The sequence below is a fragment of the Mytilus galloprovincialis genome, chromosome 4, assembly GCF_965363235.1.
Source record: "Mytilus galloprovincialis chromosome 4, xbMytGall1.hap1.1, whole genome shotgun sequence".
Lineage (NCBI taxonomy): Eukaryota > Metazoa > Mollusca > Bivalvia > Mytilida > Mytilidae > Mytilus > Mytilus galloprovincialis.
The window spans coordinates 12,272,850-12,293,757 of record NC_134841.1 but is presented as its reverse complement, the minus strand read 5'-3'; the positions used below and the strand labels follow the sequence as shown (position 1 = coordinate 12,293,757).

Genomic DNA, 20,908 nt, shown 5'->3' with positions numbered 1-20,908 from the left:
TAGTCGATGTTCACCAACGAACCGACCCAATGACTGTGAACGTCGAAACAGTTTTTTAAGGCTTCACCACCAATGACTAATCAATTGTAATCTATGATTTTTATTCATTTTAGAAATTTCGAAAGTAGTAGGTATTATTATCTGTTATCTTATGTGTCGAGTTCTTAGACTTCTACGACAGGGATATAACAATCATTACTTTTTTGTTTCGGATCTTTGCATTCTTGTTGCCAATCCTACAACTCCATATGTCCAAAAGTTGATTCTTCAATTATTAATGATGAACTTAATTCACATATTTGAAGAAAGATAGGATTTGTTAATGATAGTTCCAAAAAGAACTTGATTGTAGTTGCATATTCACATAACAAAATTCTACAAGAAATCGGAACATTTATAGTATTTTTTTATATATTAACTCACTATGCCCTAACTTTATGTATTTGATTCCTAGCCAAAAACTGATATGGCTTCTTAATGTAGAGAATTTTGATATCTTAATATCTGTCTGTGAGTTAGTTGATGAAGACAAAATATAACTTGAAAGATAAATATTTAAATCAGGCTTTCTGCACTAGGCACGAGGTTGGCATGGTGGGGTATAGGACACATCGTATAAGTTCTATTACCTTTCTGTTTGTGATATTTTTTATCAAACTGCTAATATTTTATCCTTTTCGTAATATGTGCACTTTGGAATGTCAATTAGCATTGTCCCTTGGTGCCTCTTGCAGTTGTGTCACTTTAAAAAGTACTGACTCCTCTGCACCAGGCACGAGGATGACATACCAGTTATGTGCAACTTCTTACAATATTTTACCATATCATTAGTGTCCTGATACAGTTTAATATGCACCCACCATGCCATATAGCACCGTCCCTTGGTGCCTCCTGCAGTTCGGCTAGATATATTCGGCCTACTCACCGTGTTCTTTTTTGTTACTTTCTAGAGGTGTGCCTGAGACGAAGGTTTTATGTATGCTCCTATATATATATATATATATATATATATATATATATATATATATATATATATATAATACATGAAGACTGTTGTCTCTTATTTGTGTTTGTGACTATGTATACTGTATTGTTTATCATATTTGTAAAATAATAATATTGTAAATTGTAATGATAGTATATCATGCCCCTTGTGAGCCCATTTTATGGAAATAAAGCATCTTCTTCTTCTTCTTCTTCTTCTTCTTCTTCTTCTTCTTCTTCTTCTTCTTCTTCTTCTTCTTCTTCTTCTTCTTCTTCTTCTTCTTCTTCTTCTTCTTCTTCTTCTTCTTCTTCTTCTTCTTCTTCTTCTTCTTCTTCTTCTTCTTCTTCTTCTTCTTCTTCTTCTTCTTCTTCTTCTTCTTCTTCTTCTTCTTCTTCTTCTTCTTCTTCTTCTTCTTCTTCTTCTTCTTCTTCTTCTTCTTCTTCTTCTTCTTCTTCTATATATATACTATATTCTTATATTTTTACCTACACAAAATGTTGTAGTCTTAGTAAAAAAAAACAACCTTTATTTATAAATCAAATGTGACCCGCTTGTGTAACTAACGTTAGCATTTATGTTTTGTAGTTTCTTTTCCGGATTTTTATCGTTAAAATTACCATTTCACATTAGTAAATATTGCTTTATTTGTATATTTATTCAGATCAATTGAAACTTTTCTTTGAGATCTGTTAAAATTAAGCAAATTTACATAAGGAACTAGTCCTTGACTATAATTTCAAGTTCCTATTGTATTTTTTCTATTAGGAACATCAATACTACTCCTGATATAGAACATGTTTTAATGTCGATTATGGTATTTCGTATCGACTTACTAAAAAACAAAAGATCAATTTTAAATCTCAGTAGAATTGCTGTATCTGGAAAATTATTATTATGAATACAATATCTTTCAAAAACAACCAATCTTCATAAAGCTGACTTGCAACATGACAAAGCTTAGCATAGGTTGAATTGTCAAAAGGTTGTGTTTACATAAGATTCTCAGTACTTATATTTATATATACATTTACGTCACACATAAAGTGTAACTATGGAGGTGACAGGTTCTAATAGTAAGGTAAGCAAGCGCCTTTTTAGTTAAGATTTAGACTTTTCTTGATGTAAAATATTTGAATACTATAATGAGGTTATATGGTCGATTTTCAATCAGTTGTAGCATTTGTCAGTTGAATGATCAAGAAAAAAACACAAAAAGCTAGATCAGTCGTCATCGGCCTACATATGTTTGCTTAGCTTCAACTTTGATTGACTATCCAATTTTACCCGAAATTCTTAGCCGGTTTCCGGTTTCAAAGGAGTTAAGGGAGAACGAGAAAAAATGATGATATTGTAATTGATTGAATAAACACAAATGCTTTCACATCTTAATTAATGAATTGACAGTCATGGAGCTTCGTGGAAAAAACTTTGCGCATCTTTACATGAGTGCAAATATGCATTAATGATTTTTAAAAGTATCTGATGGGTCAATTTAACTTTACAGATGACATAATTATAGACTTACATTTATTAAGGAATCGTAAGGATTTCATTATAAGTTTGTTCTAATGGAATTATAATAATCTGGAAATTAATAAAGTTATAAATTGGAGGTTTTGTAAAATGAGACGTAGTGAAGTTTTTTTGGTGGACTACAAACGAAGTCAGAAAAGCAGACTACTTATATCAAGAAAGGTAATTACAGCTTCGATGTACTTTTCATATTCTTGTCTTTTCGTTTCAGTTTTCCAGAACTTCTTCATAATTAGTTTATTGTGATTAATTTAAAATAAGACAGTTACCATTAATCTTTGGTGGTGGTGGAATATGTATGACAATTTTTTTTTTTGGTTAATGTTTCATGTGTAATGTAAACAAATATTTTTAACATACAGGAACAAGAATTATTTGCTGTATATCAAAAGAGATTTGATTTCGCTAATAGACAACAGAAAACACTTTTTTTTTCACTTCACTACTGGGACAATTTTTCTTTTGGGAAGAAATTTTAAATCAAATGATCCAAAAAAAAAAAAGATGACTGATCGGTGCTATAGTCCTATAATTTAAGACTTCGAAATTTTAAACTTTTTTTTATCTGATATTATTTTTACTATCAATTCGAGGTTCAACATGGTTGGTAAAAAATAAAAAAAATCCTACAAAAAACGTTGAATGTAAATGATATGAACCTTCGAAGTCTTGTACTATATGACTAATTGGTGCTTAATCGAGTGCAGGTATTTATACAGGCATCTGACAGAAAAGTCTCATAAGGCATAAGTGCAGGTGCACTTGATAAATAACGAATCACAATTGCAACGATAACTTTATGTTGAAATGTTCTCCGACTTAAGAAGCGTTCACACCTTTAGCCTTTAAACAAGATTGAAACAAGTGTAACTTAATTTCCTCACATTCATTATAAGTATTAATCGTTAATTTTGAATACACTTGAAGTTTCGATGACTATTACTGTTGTCAGGTCATTAAAGATTGCATATTTTGGCTTTAATATTGATTCACTTATAGGGTCTTTGCATCGGAACTAAACACATTTATTTGAAAAACAGTTGTTGGCATGACACGGGTTATGTTCATCTCATATATTTTATGATATTATGATACTAAACCCCTAACGGGAGGGATTATACCTGATATTCATATCATGAAGACATAATCTTTCAATCAGTTTATTTGAGGTCTGGAGCTGGCATGTCAGATAACTGCTAGTAGTCTGTTGTTATTTATGTATTATTGTCATTTTATTTATTTTCTTTTGTTACATCTTCTGACATCGGACTCTGACTTCTCTTGAACTGAATTTTAATGTGTGTATTGTTATGCGTTTACTTTTCTACATTGGCTAGATGTATAGGGGGAGGGTTGAGATCTCATAAACATGTTTAACCCCGCCGCAATTTTGCTCCTGTCCCAAGTCAGGAGTCTCTGGCCCTTGTTAGTCTTGTATGCTTTTTAATTCTATGGTCTTGTGTATAATTCTGAGTTTAGTATGACGTCCATTATCACTGTACTAGTATACATATTTTTTAAGGGGTCAGCTTAAGGCCGCCTCCGAGTGCGGGAGTTTCTCGCTGCATTGAAGACCCATTGGTGGCCTTCTGCTGTTGTCTGTTCTATGGTCGGGTTGTTGTCGCTTTGATGCATTCCCCATTTCCTTTCTCAATTTTATTGAATATAACAACGAATACATGGTAAACAATTCATTGATTTTTATATTTTAATTTCAAACAAGCAAACAATTAAGCTTGACTTATTGTGTTCACAAAACACGTTTCACATAGCCAGTGAACGCAGCCTTGTGTCTGCAATTTTAGGTCTCGGAAACACGTAGAACGTCATACCAATTATTTATACAGGAAGGGGGGGGGGTATAAAACACAAAACATGTCTTGTCAATTTAACGTGTGGCATATCCTGTAAATAATAGAGATAAGTTGTCAAAACACGTTGCTTATCATGTCAATTAAAGTGGAATTATATATATGTAGTATGTAATGTCATGCCATTTGTTGGTAAAGATCGAGTTGCTCAATTTTTATTATTGCTTTGTAGACTGTTGTTTATCTTTTCAATTATAGCTATAATGTGTCTTTTCAGTTTTAGCTATAATGTGTATTTTCAGTCATAGCTATAATGTGTCTTTTCAGTTATAGCTATAATGTGTATTTTAAGTAATAGCTATAATGTGTCTTTTCAGTTATAGCTATAATGTGTATTTTCAGTTATAGCTAAAAAAGCCCGGTGACCATACCTTTTATTATAATTTTGGGAAAAAAGGCATAATATAAACTACATTTTGACAAATCATTTCAATAAGCTATGGGTTTTAATTTAGACCTCCATATACGTTTAATGTTTACTTGTAGTTAAGGTTACAATCAATTAGAATCTTAGTGTAGCAATGCATGGTTTACGCTTGAGAAAGAGTTACATAGATTTAGACGTTTGGCGGGAAAATTAGTGGCCGGGTCGAAAGTTATAGGGGTGATCGTAAATTTTGGACTGTCTATGCTCCGTAAGGATAAAATATAGAGAACACCCCTATCCAGCAAATAATAAAATCGAACACGGGTATATAAGAGAGTGAGAAACGCCAGTCGAGGCTGTCGGTTGGCTGTCGATGAGCCGTCACAAGTCAACAGAGCATACGTTCATTACGTTGGTTATATTAAGCGCTAATAAGAGCCTTAATATTCAAAGGACACTTTGTACCGGGTACAAAGTAAACGTACAAGTTGAACGGATTGACAAGGCAGACTGTCTCACTCGGAGGACAGGCTGTACCAGCCCGCACTGTCTGGTAGTGACAGACTGTTCGATCAGAGGACAAGTTGTACCAGGCTGCACTGTCTAGTAGTAACAGACTGTCTCATTCGGAGGACAAGCTGTACCAGTCACATTGTAGTGACATAACGTCCCATTAGGAGGACAGGCTGTTATATTGTATAAACTTGTACATGTAAAAATGTATATATAAGAGGTCATACTTATGCAAAGAGCTCGTGTATATATTTTGGTTCATTGTGCATAATATAGATATTTGTAGTTTTTAGTATTACCGTATTGTTTGTGGACAACTTGGATCCAAGTATTAACTGGAACGGACGTTTGAGATATAAACGCCTGGTTACACATTACATACGTATACCTTAACGGAGGTTTATATAAAATACAAACCAAAATATTGTAAATTCTTTTTTAAATTATAAAGCAATTTATCAGGATATCTGTTTTCCTTTATACATGATCTATGTCTAAAACAATCGCAATACATTGATCTCCGCCACCAACATTATTTACTAATGATTTACTGATTGAAGGATAACTTAATGAGACTAAAACTCATCTTTAACTTCAATTAACGACAGAAACAAACTTTGTAAGTGTTTTTAGTGTTTTTGATCCTTGATATGTCGTATAATAAATGTTTTGTGGTTATGATTATGCTATATGTTGATCAATTTGAATCAATTGTCGACTTTTAATTGAGGGTCATAACGGGGGGATACAATCAATTTGAATCAAGTCGGCTTTAAATTGATGGTCCCAAAAAAAAAGGGGGGGGGTAGAATTAATTTGAATCAATAGTCGACTTTTAATTGATTGTCTTGAAAGTTGATCTGATGGTCATGATAAACTCTTATATTATTTAATTCTTTCGATCATTGTTTGACTCGTTTTTAGCGACCGAAGACACTAGGATATAACGCGGGAAAATACGGCAGTCTGAATACCGAGAGCCTCTTTTAAAACTTTATAATGTTGCTTATTTTACATTATCATGACAAAATTCAGGAAAATCCGATTTTGACAATTTTTACTTTTTGATTGATTGGACAGTGGCGTAGCTAGGTCATTTTCAAGTGTACGCCCGAACCTCGGTCAGGGCCTAAAGGCCCTATTGGATCCAGGCCAATGAACCAGCTGGTAGTAAATGAGCGGGTGCTAAGCCTTGGGACGTTTTAAAGTTATTGAGAATGACATACTCATATCAATAACAACATTCTTTAGATTCACAATGGTTATTTTTTATGTTTAATCTATTCATTGTTTATTTAGAATCGTAAATGAACATGAAATGATTAATTTTCTGAGTTGTTCAGGTGCAATATTAAAATGTGTAGATAGAAACCCTGGTTCTCGCCTGAAATTTCTCCCCGCGAAAAGTTTATTCATTTATCAGTCCATTACAGGATTTAAACAAATCAAATATTTTCATTTAATTTCTGCACAAGTTTCATGACAAAATATGGAGGTTTATAAATTTATCATGTAAATTAACCCGACATCATAATTACCAGGATGGAAATTTATTCTTTCGCTATACGCGTTTTCCTCCAAGAAAGTTTCATTAACTTTGACCACGGTTTTACAAATAATTTATATGCACGAAATTTTAACCTCAGAATGTAAATATTTCAAGAAAATCCTTTTATACATCCATAAATTACGGGAAAATTCATCATATATAATTTCGTCATGATGCGCTGGATACTCTTTTGACCATTAACAGTTTTTGTCCAGCTATCGTAAAATCATACTATAGTTTGACAAAGTTATTGATATATTAAAACTTTAACCATATTATACTGAACCTACATCTACACATTTATAATAAAACAAGTTGCTTTCTTTAAAAGAAAAAAGAAAAGCAATACATGAACCTAAGACTGCTGACTGCTGGGGCAACAAGAGATTGTTGCTGAATTTGTGTTCGCTTTTGAATTGAAAAATTTGACTGTTTTTAGAAGAAGTCAGTTGAAAGAGTATGTTAACACCTATTCTGTAAATAGTTTTACATTGTACAGCTACATTGTTTTATTTAGTACTTTGGAATGTACATTAATTTTCCCAATGCCGTGCGTGATAACCCTTTTGCAAATCCTAATTTCTCCAAACCGGATGACTTATGCAAATTAAACAAACCAATCGCAATATAAATTTATGCACTCAGTTTGCTTTATAATCTGGAATTCTGCATGTATTTATTTTATCTAACATATCTTTATATTTTGTTTCCTGTATGGACCTTTATGTTCTCAACTCGATATTGAAGCTGTCTGTACTCATGGTAGATTTAATTGTTTAGGTAAATCTAAAGTCAATTTTCCATGTGCAATGAAACCTGTGGCATGCAACTGATTGGGACATCTTATAAAGAAACTTTTTTCGGTCTCAAATTTGAAGGATTTCCTGATTTTACTTAAATCAATTTAAATATTCTACAGGGAAACTTAGTTTTGTCGAAGAATATCTTAATTCAGAAAGTTTATGAATACCTGTACATATACCCTCAAAATAACCAATATCAGAATTAGAATGGTGTTCACCAGACGCCAATATACAAAAAAAAAAGCATCAATGACACACGAAAAAAGTTTATTATAGGACAGTGATTCAAATAAGAAACAAAAGAGAAACAGCTAGAGGTCAGGATACCGTAAGTAATGATGACCGTGCATGAAAGTCAAATGTAAATCTCTTACAGCCTTGTCCTAAATTTAGATAAGAAAAACAACAATGCACATTCACGAGTGAAATTAGTATTATTGGATTTTTTTAGAACGCAAACCGATAATGTGCATTTGAAATGTGATCTATACTGTGAATGAATCAAGGCGTGTAGGATAGCTGGGCAACACAGTGAATACAATTTTCAAAACAATACCATAGTACAAATATATAGATGTCATAAGGTTAAACTATTAAAACAAACAAACAAAAATAGAATTGAAATTTTATAATAAAAATACGTTCCTGTTAGTATTTTTTTTTCGAAAACTTTGAATATATAGTATCATATATAGTATAGAATATATGTAGTATCAATAAACATAAACGTCAAGTACTTACGAATGGACATTTTATTTATCAAACGAATCTTTTTTTTTTTAATTCTACCAGTCCACTATATGAATAGATTACTATACACAATATAAACAAAGACTTAAAATCCATACTAAAACAGTACAAAAACAATTAACAATATGACAGCACTTAATTAAATTTTGTTAATATGATTATTGTAAATTATTATTACATGTTTTTTGTGAGCTGCAAGGTTTTTAAAATCTTTGTGAATTGAAAGCACACAATTATTTTTATTCACGACCGTTTGAAATTTATCTTACTTTCCTTTTGATATATATATCATATTACAATACAAAAAAATAAATAACAATTACTTATAAGGCTTACTAATAAGGGAGGAAATAATTAACGTAGAAATATAATTTTTTAGTTTATCAACATTTTTCTTTAAAACGGGAAAGCGAGTATAGAAATCACGATAGATTTAGACTTTGACAGAAAATGAATAAATATATAAATATGACACCAATTTTGTCATTTTTATTCGAAATTACAAGCAATTGAAGAAAAACTTAGACGGTTGATGTACTGTTAACCCATTCTTTTAATAATATCTAGATGAAAATATTTTGTTTTACCAAATTCAAGTGTACGCCCGGGCGTTTTCACGTAAACGTAGCTACGCGCATGTTGGATAAGGCGGACATATTCTCATGGCCCAGTCTCATACTTATTATCATACCGCCTAAACTTGTATGGAATTATGTCTGCAAACAAAGAGTAATTTGTAAAAGCAATACCTTAGAAGGTATCGACTAGTTCTTTTTTAAATAAGGTTTTCAGGAATCATGTGAAAGCAATTCGATTATCGATTTCTAATTATTAAGCATATATCATTCCTTCCAAAAACAAACGGATTGATAAATTTGATACAGAAAAAAGGTTACACTTGCAAGTTAACTATAATTTAAATATAAGGAGATGAGGTATGATTGCCAATGACACAACCAAAGTTGAAGTGAATGTAAGCAATTATAGGCCACCGTTCCGCCTTCAACAATGACAAAACCATAAAAATATGAAACAGTGTAATTGACTAATTTATTACAAAACAATTTATGAAAACAATTATGACTGACATGAACCATCGACAACCACTGAACTATAATTTAAATATAAGGAGATGAGGTATGATTGCCAATGACACAACCAAAGTTGAAGTGAATGTAAGCAATTATAGGCCACCGTTCCGCCTTCAACAATGACAAAACCATAAAAATATGAAACAGTGTAATTGACTAATTTATTACAAAACAATTTATGAAAACAATTATGACTGACATGACCCATCGACAACCACTGAACTACTGGCTCCTAATTTGTGTCAGGCACACCGATACAAAGCAGAGAAGAAAAAACATCTAACACAAAAACAAAACAAAAAAACAAAAAAACCAACCCCAAAAATGAGACAATTGTATTCATGACATCCCAATAAAAAGATACAAAGTACTAAGATTACTCGCAGTTACTGGTAGCTAGCCCAAAGCCAATAACAATTAAAATAAATCATGTATAATATCCAAACTAACATATTATGGCTATTCCCATTTATTTAGTCGTTTCTTCGGTATTTGCATAACAATACGGATGGGTTTTATTCAATTGAAACTTGCTGTTTTAACTTAGAAAAGTCATATGACATTAAAAGGAATGTGTTCTTCCTAATACATAGCACTCATGAGAATGAGATGGCACCAGATTCTTCATAAATTCATCTTTTTTTCCCCAAAAAAATCGGGAAACACTTTCCAATTTTTTTAATAATAAAAGTATAAATATTATTTAAATATACTTTAAATGTTTGAAAATTGGTTTCATTTAACTTGAGGTATATTGTCTCAGGAAACCTACTTCACTTTTATTTTAACAGGGCCGTAACTACATTGAGGCAAATACCTCATGTAGGAAATTTCAAAACCAAACACTTGTCTCTATATCAAATTGTGTTCACGGCGAGTACCTTGCAAGAAGCAAGTTCTGTTTTCCCTCAGACGTAGCCCTGATTTTTCGGGATCAATGTTCCTTATTTATTTGTCTTTTGTTCATTGATTGCCCTTCTGTATTCTGTTTAATAGTGTTGTATTCCTTTTGTAATTTAGTAATTTTGTTATGAACTTGATCATGAGTTAAAAAAAAACAGCAGCCACAGACTAACAATGATTTAACTATGTGAATTCCATTTTTGCTTTATCTATCATGCACATTGGTATTCTGATGTTGTTCATAGAAACTTAAGTCTTACACTGAATTGGTACATTTTGCTTTGAGACCAAAATATTGTCAAAAAATTATTAAGCAAAACTTGCATATTCAGATTATGAAAGGGTCTTTGGAACACCCAGAAAGCATGATTTTGCATCATTTGTTTCATTAGATTCTTGGACCTTCAGAGGTTCAAAACCCTTTAAAAAATAATTTTGACTCGCTCCGCTCGGCGATATATGTCTGCCAATGCTTCTAAAAAAGCCTAGTTACAACCAAACTTTAATATTATGTATGTATGGAATACATGCATATGCAGCTGGGGACATATAATATTCATTTCTTCAGAGGATGAGGATTAATTCTGATTAAATGGTACATAATGACTTGACTATACATGTATTATTTATAATAAATCCTGCCCCCCCCCCCCCCCCCCAGAATATCAAATGGTCGTCCCCTTAACGTAACTATACAGATTTTGTTCTGAAAGTGTTTAGCCTCGAGCCTCAAGTCTCAAGTATTTCTGTCACTTCCAAGCAAACAAAACAAAAACAACAAAAGAGAAAGAAAACTCCATGCACAACCCTTTGAATATCTATTACTTGCTCGAAACATTTATAAATTGAGGTTTGTCAAGCTATATGTGTAACATCGCAATTACTCCCTATGAGATGAAAGGCATCCATGTAATGTTTCCTCAAAGTAAACAACATTGGATTTATGAAATCAACCTTTTTCTGTTCACACGAATTTTAACGGATATTTATGCTAAAGCGTTGTCTAGTGATTGCTACAGTAACATTACTAAATGATTGAATATGCGCGTGTCTCTTTGTCTGGTCTGCGTTAAGGTGTATACTAAAATAGACTTCTGGTATAACCGATTTTTTTTTGCTGTACTTGGTACTTGAGATTCAGTATTCATGATCAATATTACCAACGTTCTAAACATCAACTCATATTCACTGTTTAATTGAAAGAAAGTTCCATTACAATAAGCAATAATTTTTATTTTAACACCAAATTAACATGGCTACGGAAAATGCCATTGTACACATTTTAAATAATGCATCTTAATCAAAATTGTGATGAATATATTTGCTTAATGATTAAGTTTGATTAAAATTAACTTTAATTATCATATGTAAACAAAACGTAATGCAAATTCCATTAACCTATACTCTTTCCTTCTTTTTAACAGACAAAATGCATTTATTTTTTATTTGCTTTAATTCTTAAAAGTAGGAGAAAAGCAAACTGTTTTACAAAATAATAATTGTGATGACGTAAACATCAGGACGGTTGAAACTCTTTAAAATAACATGTACAAACATGACATTGCAAATGCTTACTAAGATATCGGATTTACAATAATTTGCTTACTCGAAAAGCTGACGTAGAAAAAAACGTCGACGAGGCATTAACTGTTCAAAGTAAGAAATTAAGATTATGCCTTCAGCAGAAGATAACTGTATTTGAAACAAAGATGCATTTTTGCACAATTTTCAAAAGAATGCCAATTGATCAAAGACTAATAAGGGAGAAACAGTGGTCGTATTGCCTTTGCAGTTAATGTGACATCTCATTGCCGTAGGCATGCATTTACCGAACACACAGTGATCCTTTGTGATTCCAGTTTAACCTTAAAAGACCACTTCCAGCAAGAATAAAAACAAATCTGAGATATTTCGTTCAACGACCACATGCGCTTTAATAATCGCTCATAACCATTGTTACCACATATTATTGTTTCGATAGCCTTCAAATAAACGGCAAATCTCCTATGCCATATACTGATTTAAGAAATCAAATACATATGTTTTTTTACGAAACCTTATAACCTTCTGTCAGTACTAGTCCTTTAGCATGCAAGTAGAACATATGTTTTGTTTTTAGATATATAGTTGAAATTCATAGCGTTCCAACGAGACCAAGGTATTGTGATTGAGATACTCGTTGTAATTGTGTAATGTAATAGGTTCACTCGCTTCCAGCCAAGTTCAGTTTAGGATTTTTAACATGACTGTGTTTATGCATTAAAAGAAAAAGAGTGGATTTTGAATAATATATATGATAGGTAGTTTATTCTCATAAAACCATGCAAGTACATAGGTTACATAGAAGTTAAAAATATACATACACAAACTTATATAGATATAAAAAGATGTAGTATGAGTGCCAGTGAGACAACTCTCCATCCAAGACATGATTTTTAAAAGTGAACCATTATCATGATTATAGGTCAAAGTATGGTTTTCAACACAGAGCCTTGGCTCACACCGAACAGCAAACTACAAAGTGCCCTGTAAAATGACTAGTTTAAAACCATTAAAACGGGAAAATCAACAGTCTAAAAAATTCGAGAAACGCATATATTTATCAATTATGGACTTTTGACGCGTTAAATACGTCATATATGGACCTGTTCTAACTGTTCAGATTATATTGACAGAGGACGAATCAAGATGATTACTTTCATTCACTTTTTCCACGTCACAGTTATAATTAAATTTCATTTCAAAGAAAATTTTCGTCTTCCCACCCACCTTCACAAGGATATTGATGGTACATTTAGCAGTTATCTCAGATGGTGCCATTAAAACAAAATACATATATGGTTTGGCGATATCTGGCCACAGCTTTTATTCATAATATGATAGATTCATATAATATATAATATATATACATGTAGATAGATATGTTGTAGATAGATACTAAGATATGTTGTAGATAGATATATAGACCATAGACCATGTATATGTAGATAGATCTATGGTCGGTTACCCGAAGATAATATGGCAACCAGGTAGATAGATAGATATATGTGAAGATAGATATATATGAAATGCACCGTGGGATACACTGGTGCTTAAAATTTAGAAAACACCGTGGGATACACAAGTGTAGTCTGTATTATCCAAAAACCTAAAATTTCATAGTTAACATTAAGATTCTATGCAGCGAATTCTGCCATTTACGGGAATATATTTATGATGCTCAAAGTTCAAAAATAAAAGTCACTTTTCTCAACAGCAAACGAGTTAACATCATCAGTCAAATCTGTATCACCACTTTCACCGACAAAACCTGAAAAATAAATAGAAAAGAGCAGTATCTTGTTCAATAAAAAGGAGTGGGAGGGCGGGTTTTCAAGTTTACCGCTTACAAAATTTAAACATCTTGCTTGCTGCGATGAAATTCTAAAAAGGAATAAATGACGTCACAGAATATAACGTCACTCATGTCGGGTAAATCTAAAACATGAAACGCAATCCGTGAGTGGCCCCGGCGATAACTGAATTTAAGTCTATTAACTTAAATTCCATTATCTCAGATGGTGCCATTAAAACAAAATACATATATGGTTTGGCGATATCTGGCCACAGCTTTTATTCATAATATGATAGATTCATATAATATATAATATATATACATGTAGATAGATATGTTGTAGATAGATACTAAGATATGTTGTAGATAGATATATAGACCATAGACCATGTATATGTAGATAGATCTATGGTCGGTTACCCGAAGATAATATGGCAACCAGGTAGATAGATAGATATATGTGAAGATAGATATATATGAAATGCACCGTGGGATACACTGGTGCTTAAAATTTAGAAAACACCGTGGGATACACAAGTGTAGTCTGTATTATCCAAAAACCTAAAATTTCATAGTTAACATTAAGATTCTATGCAGCGAATTCTGCCACATTGACGGAGGAAAACAGAGACTCTGTCAACCGCCATAAAAAGGGCGGTTCGCTGCAAAGCTGTGAACCAGATATGAGATAACTCAGATAGGTAGATATTTTTATTTAACGTACAACTTGGTACATATATATATTAAATAATCTAGATAGATAGATAGATATTATTTAACGTACAACTTGGTACATAATAGATAAATAGATATTTTACTGAACGTACAACATGGTCCATATATATGATAATGTCAAGATAGATAAATAGATATCTTTATTTAACGTACAACTGGTACATATAATATTAAATAATCTAGATAGATAGATAGATATTTTTTAACGTACAACTGGTACATATATAGATAGATAGATATTTTACTGAACGTACAACTTGGTCCATATATATGATAATGTCTAGATAGATAAATAGATATTTTTATTTAAAGTACAATGTTAAATAATCTAGATGAAGTTTTGTGAACAACTGTTCAAAACATATTTACCTACACAGATAAAAATACTTACCAAAACTACAGCAAACCATAAAATAGTTGATTGTATTTGTATATCATAAAATATAGTATATTATAGTATAATATCAACCAATAATATAAAGATGTTTAAGAATTCATTTCATAAGCAGGTTAAGAGTGACAAGTGAAAAACATCCAGTGAAAAAGTTCTGATCTGATCGAATCATAATATTTTATGTAGCAACCTGACAGCTTATTATAAAGGCAATAAATAGTTGTAAATTCTATAGCAGCACCAGTCCAGTTTGCATTGGTCTAAATTGCCACCATCCTTACTTAAGAAAGATGAATTTCACACTCCATCTGGTCATGTTCTACATCTCATTGGCAAAGACCCACTCTAGAACTACCTGTGTCAATACCACTACAAGTTAATTAAAATTATGTTGGATCCTTACAGTTTCATTATACATGTATATTCTGAGTTAACGTTTAACATGTGACAAATATGCCACCACAAAAAAAACATTTCCATGCCTAGACCTAGTCAACCCCATCTGGAGGATATCAGTCTGCTACAAAAACATACTTACTATTGAGGATTCTACTATTAAAACATCAAACATTAAAAATCTCCTACAATTCTGTATGGCAAATAGCTACATGGAAGTATATGCTACATAGTAATATGATTATAATTTAAAGCATAATAAATCAAGACAAATAATAATTCTTCTGGAAAACCCTGTATTAAGTGTCAGTATTGGATCTCCAACCCATTTATTGATTTTATAATCCTTCAAAATCAATGAAAGGACAGCTTTATTACATTAAATGACAAGGTGATTTGAACTTGGATATCACAAGGCCTAGATTAAACAAGGTAAACCTGGTTAAAGTTACCTGTTAGGACATCCAAAAGTTATAAAGGATGACCTGTGTTACACAAAAAACAAAACACAAACAAGTGCTTAACAACATCTAGATACCCTCATAATTAAAAGCAAAACAATTCAAATAGTCCCAGCGTTCATGCTTAAGTTACTGAAATTCAACCTGTACTATAATTTCCATGATAAATAACAACCATAATTTGGAATCAACTGTTGCCCAGCAACCAGTAGGGCCAATCATTTATGCAAAGAAAAGTTCCATATAAAGCACCAGCCTAAAATAACAAACGGCACCTAAACATACAGCGTACAATACTCATAAATTGGGCAACTTCTAGAATCCCCCAGGATGAAGATTACAATACATTCTATACTAGTATATATATAAATTAAGCTGTTGACACCTAAATACTAAAGATTTTTAGCAGTGGAGCAGACTGCAAGACAAAGCTGTAAATAATTACTTAGTTTGTTCTAGATTTGCTAATATTACATGTACATACATGTATATATTTAACTGCGACTGACAATTTAAAAAGTAAAAAAAACAAACTTGTCAAGATTAAAAGTTGATTACAAGATAAAACCATTGGACCCCTTTTTTCCCTTAATATATATGTATATATATAAAAACAAGAGTGCACACACTGAAATGTCTTGCCTTCTTTACTAATCCTTGATACTATCTTGATAGGCCTAAATATACAGCTTTATTACAACTGTCAAATAAACTCAACATTAACCAAGAAAAGGAAACATTGATCAATCAACCATGAAAATGAGGTCAAGGTCAGATGAACCATGCCAGGCAGACATGTACAGCTAACAATTCTTCAATACAACAAATATAGTTGGCTTATTGCTTATAAATAAAGAAAAACAGACCAAAACACACAAACACTTAAAACTTAGCAATTGACCGTGAAAATGAGGTCAAAGTCAAATAAAACCAGCATAAACCACATGAGGATCATAAAATATGTCCATACACCAAATATAGTTGACCTAATTCACAAGGTATTAGAAAAATAGACCAAAACTAAAAAACTTAACTTTGACCACTGAACCATAAAAAATAAGGTCAAGGTCAGATGACACCTGTCAGCTAGACATGTACACTTTACAATCATTCCATACACCAATTATAGTAGACCTATTGCATATAGTATAAGAAAAACAGACCAAAACACAAAAAACTTAACTATAACCATTGAACCATGAAAATGAGGTCAAGGTCAGATGACACCTGTCAGCTAGACATGTACACCTTACAATCATTCCATACACCAATGATAGTAGACCTATTGCATATAGTATAAGAAAAACAGACCAAAACACAAAAACTTAACTATAACCATTGAACCATGAAAATGAGGTCAAGGTCAGATGACACCTGTCAGCTAGACATGTACACCTTACAATCATTCCATACACCAATTATAGTAGACTTATTGCATATAGTATAAGAAAAACAGACCAAAACACAAAAACTTAACTATAACCACTGAATCAAGAAAATGAGGTCAAGGTCAGATGACACCTGCCAGTTGGACATGTACACCTTACAGTCCTTCCATACACTGAATATACTAGACCATTTGCTTATAGTATCTGAGATATGGACTTGACCACCAAAACTTAACCTTGTTCACTGATCCATGAAATGAGGACGAGGTCATGTGAAAACTGTCTGACAGACACGAGGACCTGCAAGGTACGCACATACCAAATATAGTTATCCAATTACTTATAATAAGAGAGAATTTAACATTACAAAAAAATCTTTTTTATTTATCAGGTTATTAAACAAGATAAATATTAATATTATAAATATATAAATCGAAGCGTCCTCCATTCAAAAAGTGATAAATACCAAACAACATTTAAAAGTTTCAAAGTATAAATATATTATATAATTATATAGAATGTAACGTCATATTTCCAAAAGTTTTTTATTTAAAGCACATGATGTGGCATCCCATCATTGTATGGCCATAAAAATTTGTAAACGTAACACATTCAGCAATTTTAAGTTTAGAAACTGAGATATAAACATTACACAAATCTTTTCAATCCTACCCATAAGATTAGAAAAAGTTGTCTTAATCTATATAAATAAGTTTGTTATATGTTGGAATCACATGTACATTTTGTACATGAGTTGGTTTAACTTAAAAGTAATATACTGCTTTTAACTAAAAAATCTGACGATTACCTGAAAATTTTTCAACTGAATCATACCAATGCGAAGCTCTAGGGGTTAGCATAAATATCATCGATGATGATCCAATGTACAAATGTATGTGACCAAAGCAGTTGAGTTAGTGGCGTGATGAGTCGTGAATCCAGTCCAGTATGGTAACCCATTTGTAAAAAAAAACTGGTGTGGCCTTGTTGTCCAAGTCTCAGGTCCAACTGTTACAATCCTTGGCCATGTTCTGTGGCCGAGCAAGGTCTCTTCTTGATCTACCCAACATGTGCTACAACTCAACAAAAAGTAAATATTAGTTTCCCCATGCTACAATGTACATAGCATTGACATAACAAAACCAAATAACTGTACAAAGAAACAATAACAATTAAAAATTATGTATACTCATACATGTGGTTGTGTCAATAATAGTTACAATAATTTAAAAATAATTCAAAATTAGTATATATACAGATTTATATAAACTAAAATCCATAGTCAGTTGATAGTAACATAGTGTAATATTAGTATATAATTGAGTTATTATTGATTCGTTATTACAACAATAATTCAAGCTGTGGCCTGTTGACATATTTGTTGGCTAAATTCTTGATCTAACTGAACTATACATACCATATCGACCTAGTCTAGTCTAGAGAGTAGTAGTTACTATAAAAAGTATACATTTGTACATGTCACTGTGATGAATGACTCTTGACAATTTTGAGTACACAAATGTGTAGGTACACGCAAAATGTATAGCCGGATATATACAGATGATAATATTTGCTTAAATCCACCATCAAGCTAACATTTAGCAATGATTTCTTCTGACTACTGCTTCTTAACTCCAGATATGGTCTCTGTTCAAGATTTCCAAGATTTTTGTTTATTTGTATCGAAAGTTGAACTTCCGGTTATGAACCTGGGTCCTTCGCCCCAAAGAGTACGTCCCTTTTACGTTCATATCCTTTCATGGAATATTTTCTGTATATGTGCTATGAAAGATCTAGATACACAATTACCGATGTATACCCTCTTAAGGAAAATTTACTTTTAATTCGGAAGTTTCGGGAGTTCATTAGATAACACCTGCCCCACACCACATAATCATTAAAGACACGTTACTAACCTGCCTGATCTGTTACAGCGCAAAATACCATTTGTTAGGCTTACCCATAGGCACTTGACGATCTGTCAATACTCAATTTCAAAGTATAAGATATGAGATCAAAGTAATATATATAAAAAAATTAAAATAAAAACACTCGTGCATCTAATTTTATGTAGAAATATATTACGCCTGGTAAACATTATTATAATCTGCAAATCTTAGGACAATGTTGCATCTAATTACTCACACTTGTAAAAATTAAATAATTATAAAAATTGAAAACGAGTAATCCATTCATGAGACCAATGAATTTGTCATTCAGTCTTTCCATGTGCTCTCCACGTGGCGATGCCATATGGTTAAAAATTGACGATCGATAAAACGAATTCTTTCTAAGATTACTTTTAATCACATTAGAAGCATAAGTCAGGTTATAACCATACAAATTCTTACACGGTTTACTTTACCATTTCAATTTTCAAGTTTACCGCTTACAAAATTTAAACATCTTGCTTGCTGCGATGAAATTCTAAAAAGGAATAAATGACGTCACAGAATATAACGTCACTCATGTCGGGTAAATCTAAAACATGAAACGCAATCCGTGAGTGGCCCCGGCGATAACTGAATTTAAGTCTATTAACTTAAATTCCATTATGGCAGTTCATTAGTACACTCTATAAATTGAGAGAAATGAAGTACAAAACAATTAATTATTAACACAGATATAACATTTATATTCTTTATTCATTAATTATCAATTATAAATAAATTGAAATATTACTTCCAAAATCAATTTTTAAGTGACGTTTGTAAATACTAAATCCTCTTTATAAAAATAGTAGAGTATACTTTTATTAATTTTTGTGACAACAATCTTTGCTATTAAGTGTCATCACGCTTAGTGTATTGAACATTTTAGTTTAATTGGTTTATAACTTCGTTTATAATATTAGCGCTTTGTCGTAAATCTATATTAATTTTTTTGATTAAAATTTGTAATTCCTCTGATAATACTTTAATATAAAATTAAATAAAAGGAATATCTGGCAATCTCGATAAAAATTCATTAAAACTACGACTTTCTGCAACTATCTTGGACAATACTTTGCTTTGTCGGAGACGGTTCTCTTTCAAAATCTGTTTTTTTTTTGCAGTTTACACGTACAACTGCATGTAGCAATATAGAAGCAATTAATTGTGATAATCGCACAGAGAAGAAATTTTCCATATATCGATTTAAAAGAAGGACAAATAACAAACAAACCGAAGCATTTACAAATGTTAAGACACCAAATATTGACTGATTTGTTTCAACGAAGGAAGATGCAGTGTCTTTATCTCAAACAGAAGTTGTCCTTCTCATATAAACTACTTTTACTGACTTTCAATGAAGTTAGTACACTCTAAACAGCAGATAAAACGCAATATTTGTAATAAAGTATTCAATAAAACTCGCGAAATAGCCCACAGTTATCGATATGCACTATAAGTTATGTCTTGTGTTGGATGGAAAATCTAACACATATAACAAATCCCTAACAAGAGAGTAAACATGGGAGCCTTACAGCGGTAAACGAGTAAAGTTGATAATATGTGTAGAAAAGGAAATAATTTAGCCCGTATTTTTACACAGTAGTTTAAAAGAAAAGAGAAACAGGACACGAATGAAAATTTACCTTTGTTGTGTACGCGACATTAATAAAGTTTAACAATTTTAAAAAAGTTATATTCAACTTCAATCTATTATCAAAACCATTTTCAAATCAATGCTATGTTGTGTTTTTTTTTTCATATCAGAGGAGAGTTTTTATAATATTATTAGTGTTGGATAGAAATATTAAGCGCCCATAGATTATCATATTGGTTAGGCTATTTTTTGTAAATATGTTCAACCTGGTTAAACAGACTTATCATTTTATTTCAAAGACTTGTGT

The 20,908-nt window shown here is 31.7% G+C and overlaps 1 protein-coding gene and 1 long non-coding RNA gene across 3 annotated transcripts in view; one reads left to right on the top strand and one right to left on the bottom strand.

The window, feature by feature from the left end:
- Window positions 1-1,874: 1,874 nt before the first annotated feature.
- LOC143071376 (cys-loop ligand-gated ion channel-like) overlaps window positions 1,875-20,908 on the top strand; it is a 50,836-nt gene continuing 31,802 nt past the window's right edge. The window contains exon 1 of one of the 2 annotated variants that reach the window (XM_076245628.1): window positions 1,875-2,063. In XM_076245628.1, the coding sequence (XP_076101743.1) occupies window positions 2,037-2,063 (27 nt within the window). In that variant the 5' untranslated portion in view covers window positions 1,875-2,036. Of the gene's footprint in view, window positions 2,064-2,263; window positions 2,681-20,908 lie in introns of those variants that run through there. The other variant, XM_076245627.1, reaches the window with a different exon arrangement.
- LOC143071375 (uncharacterized) lies at window positions 13,202-19,630 on the bottom strand. The gene is made up of 2 exons (XR_012976888.1): window positions 18,491-19,630; window positions 13,202-18,146 (listed from the first exon to the last, which is right to left on the bottom strand). It is a non-coding gene; the product is annotated as an uncharacterized LOC143071375 (long non-coding RNA).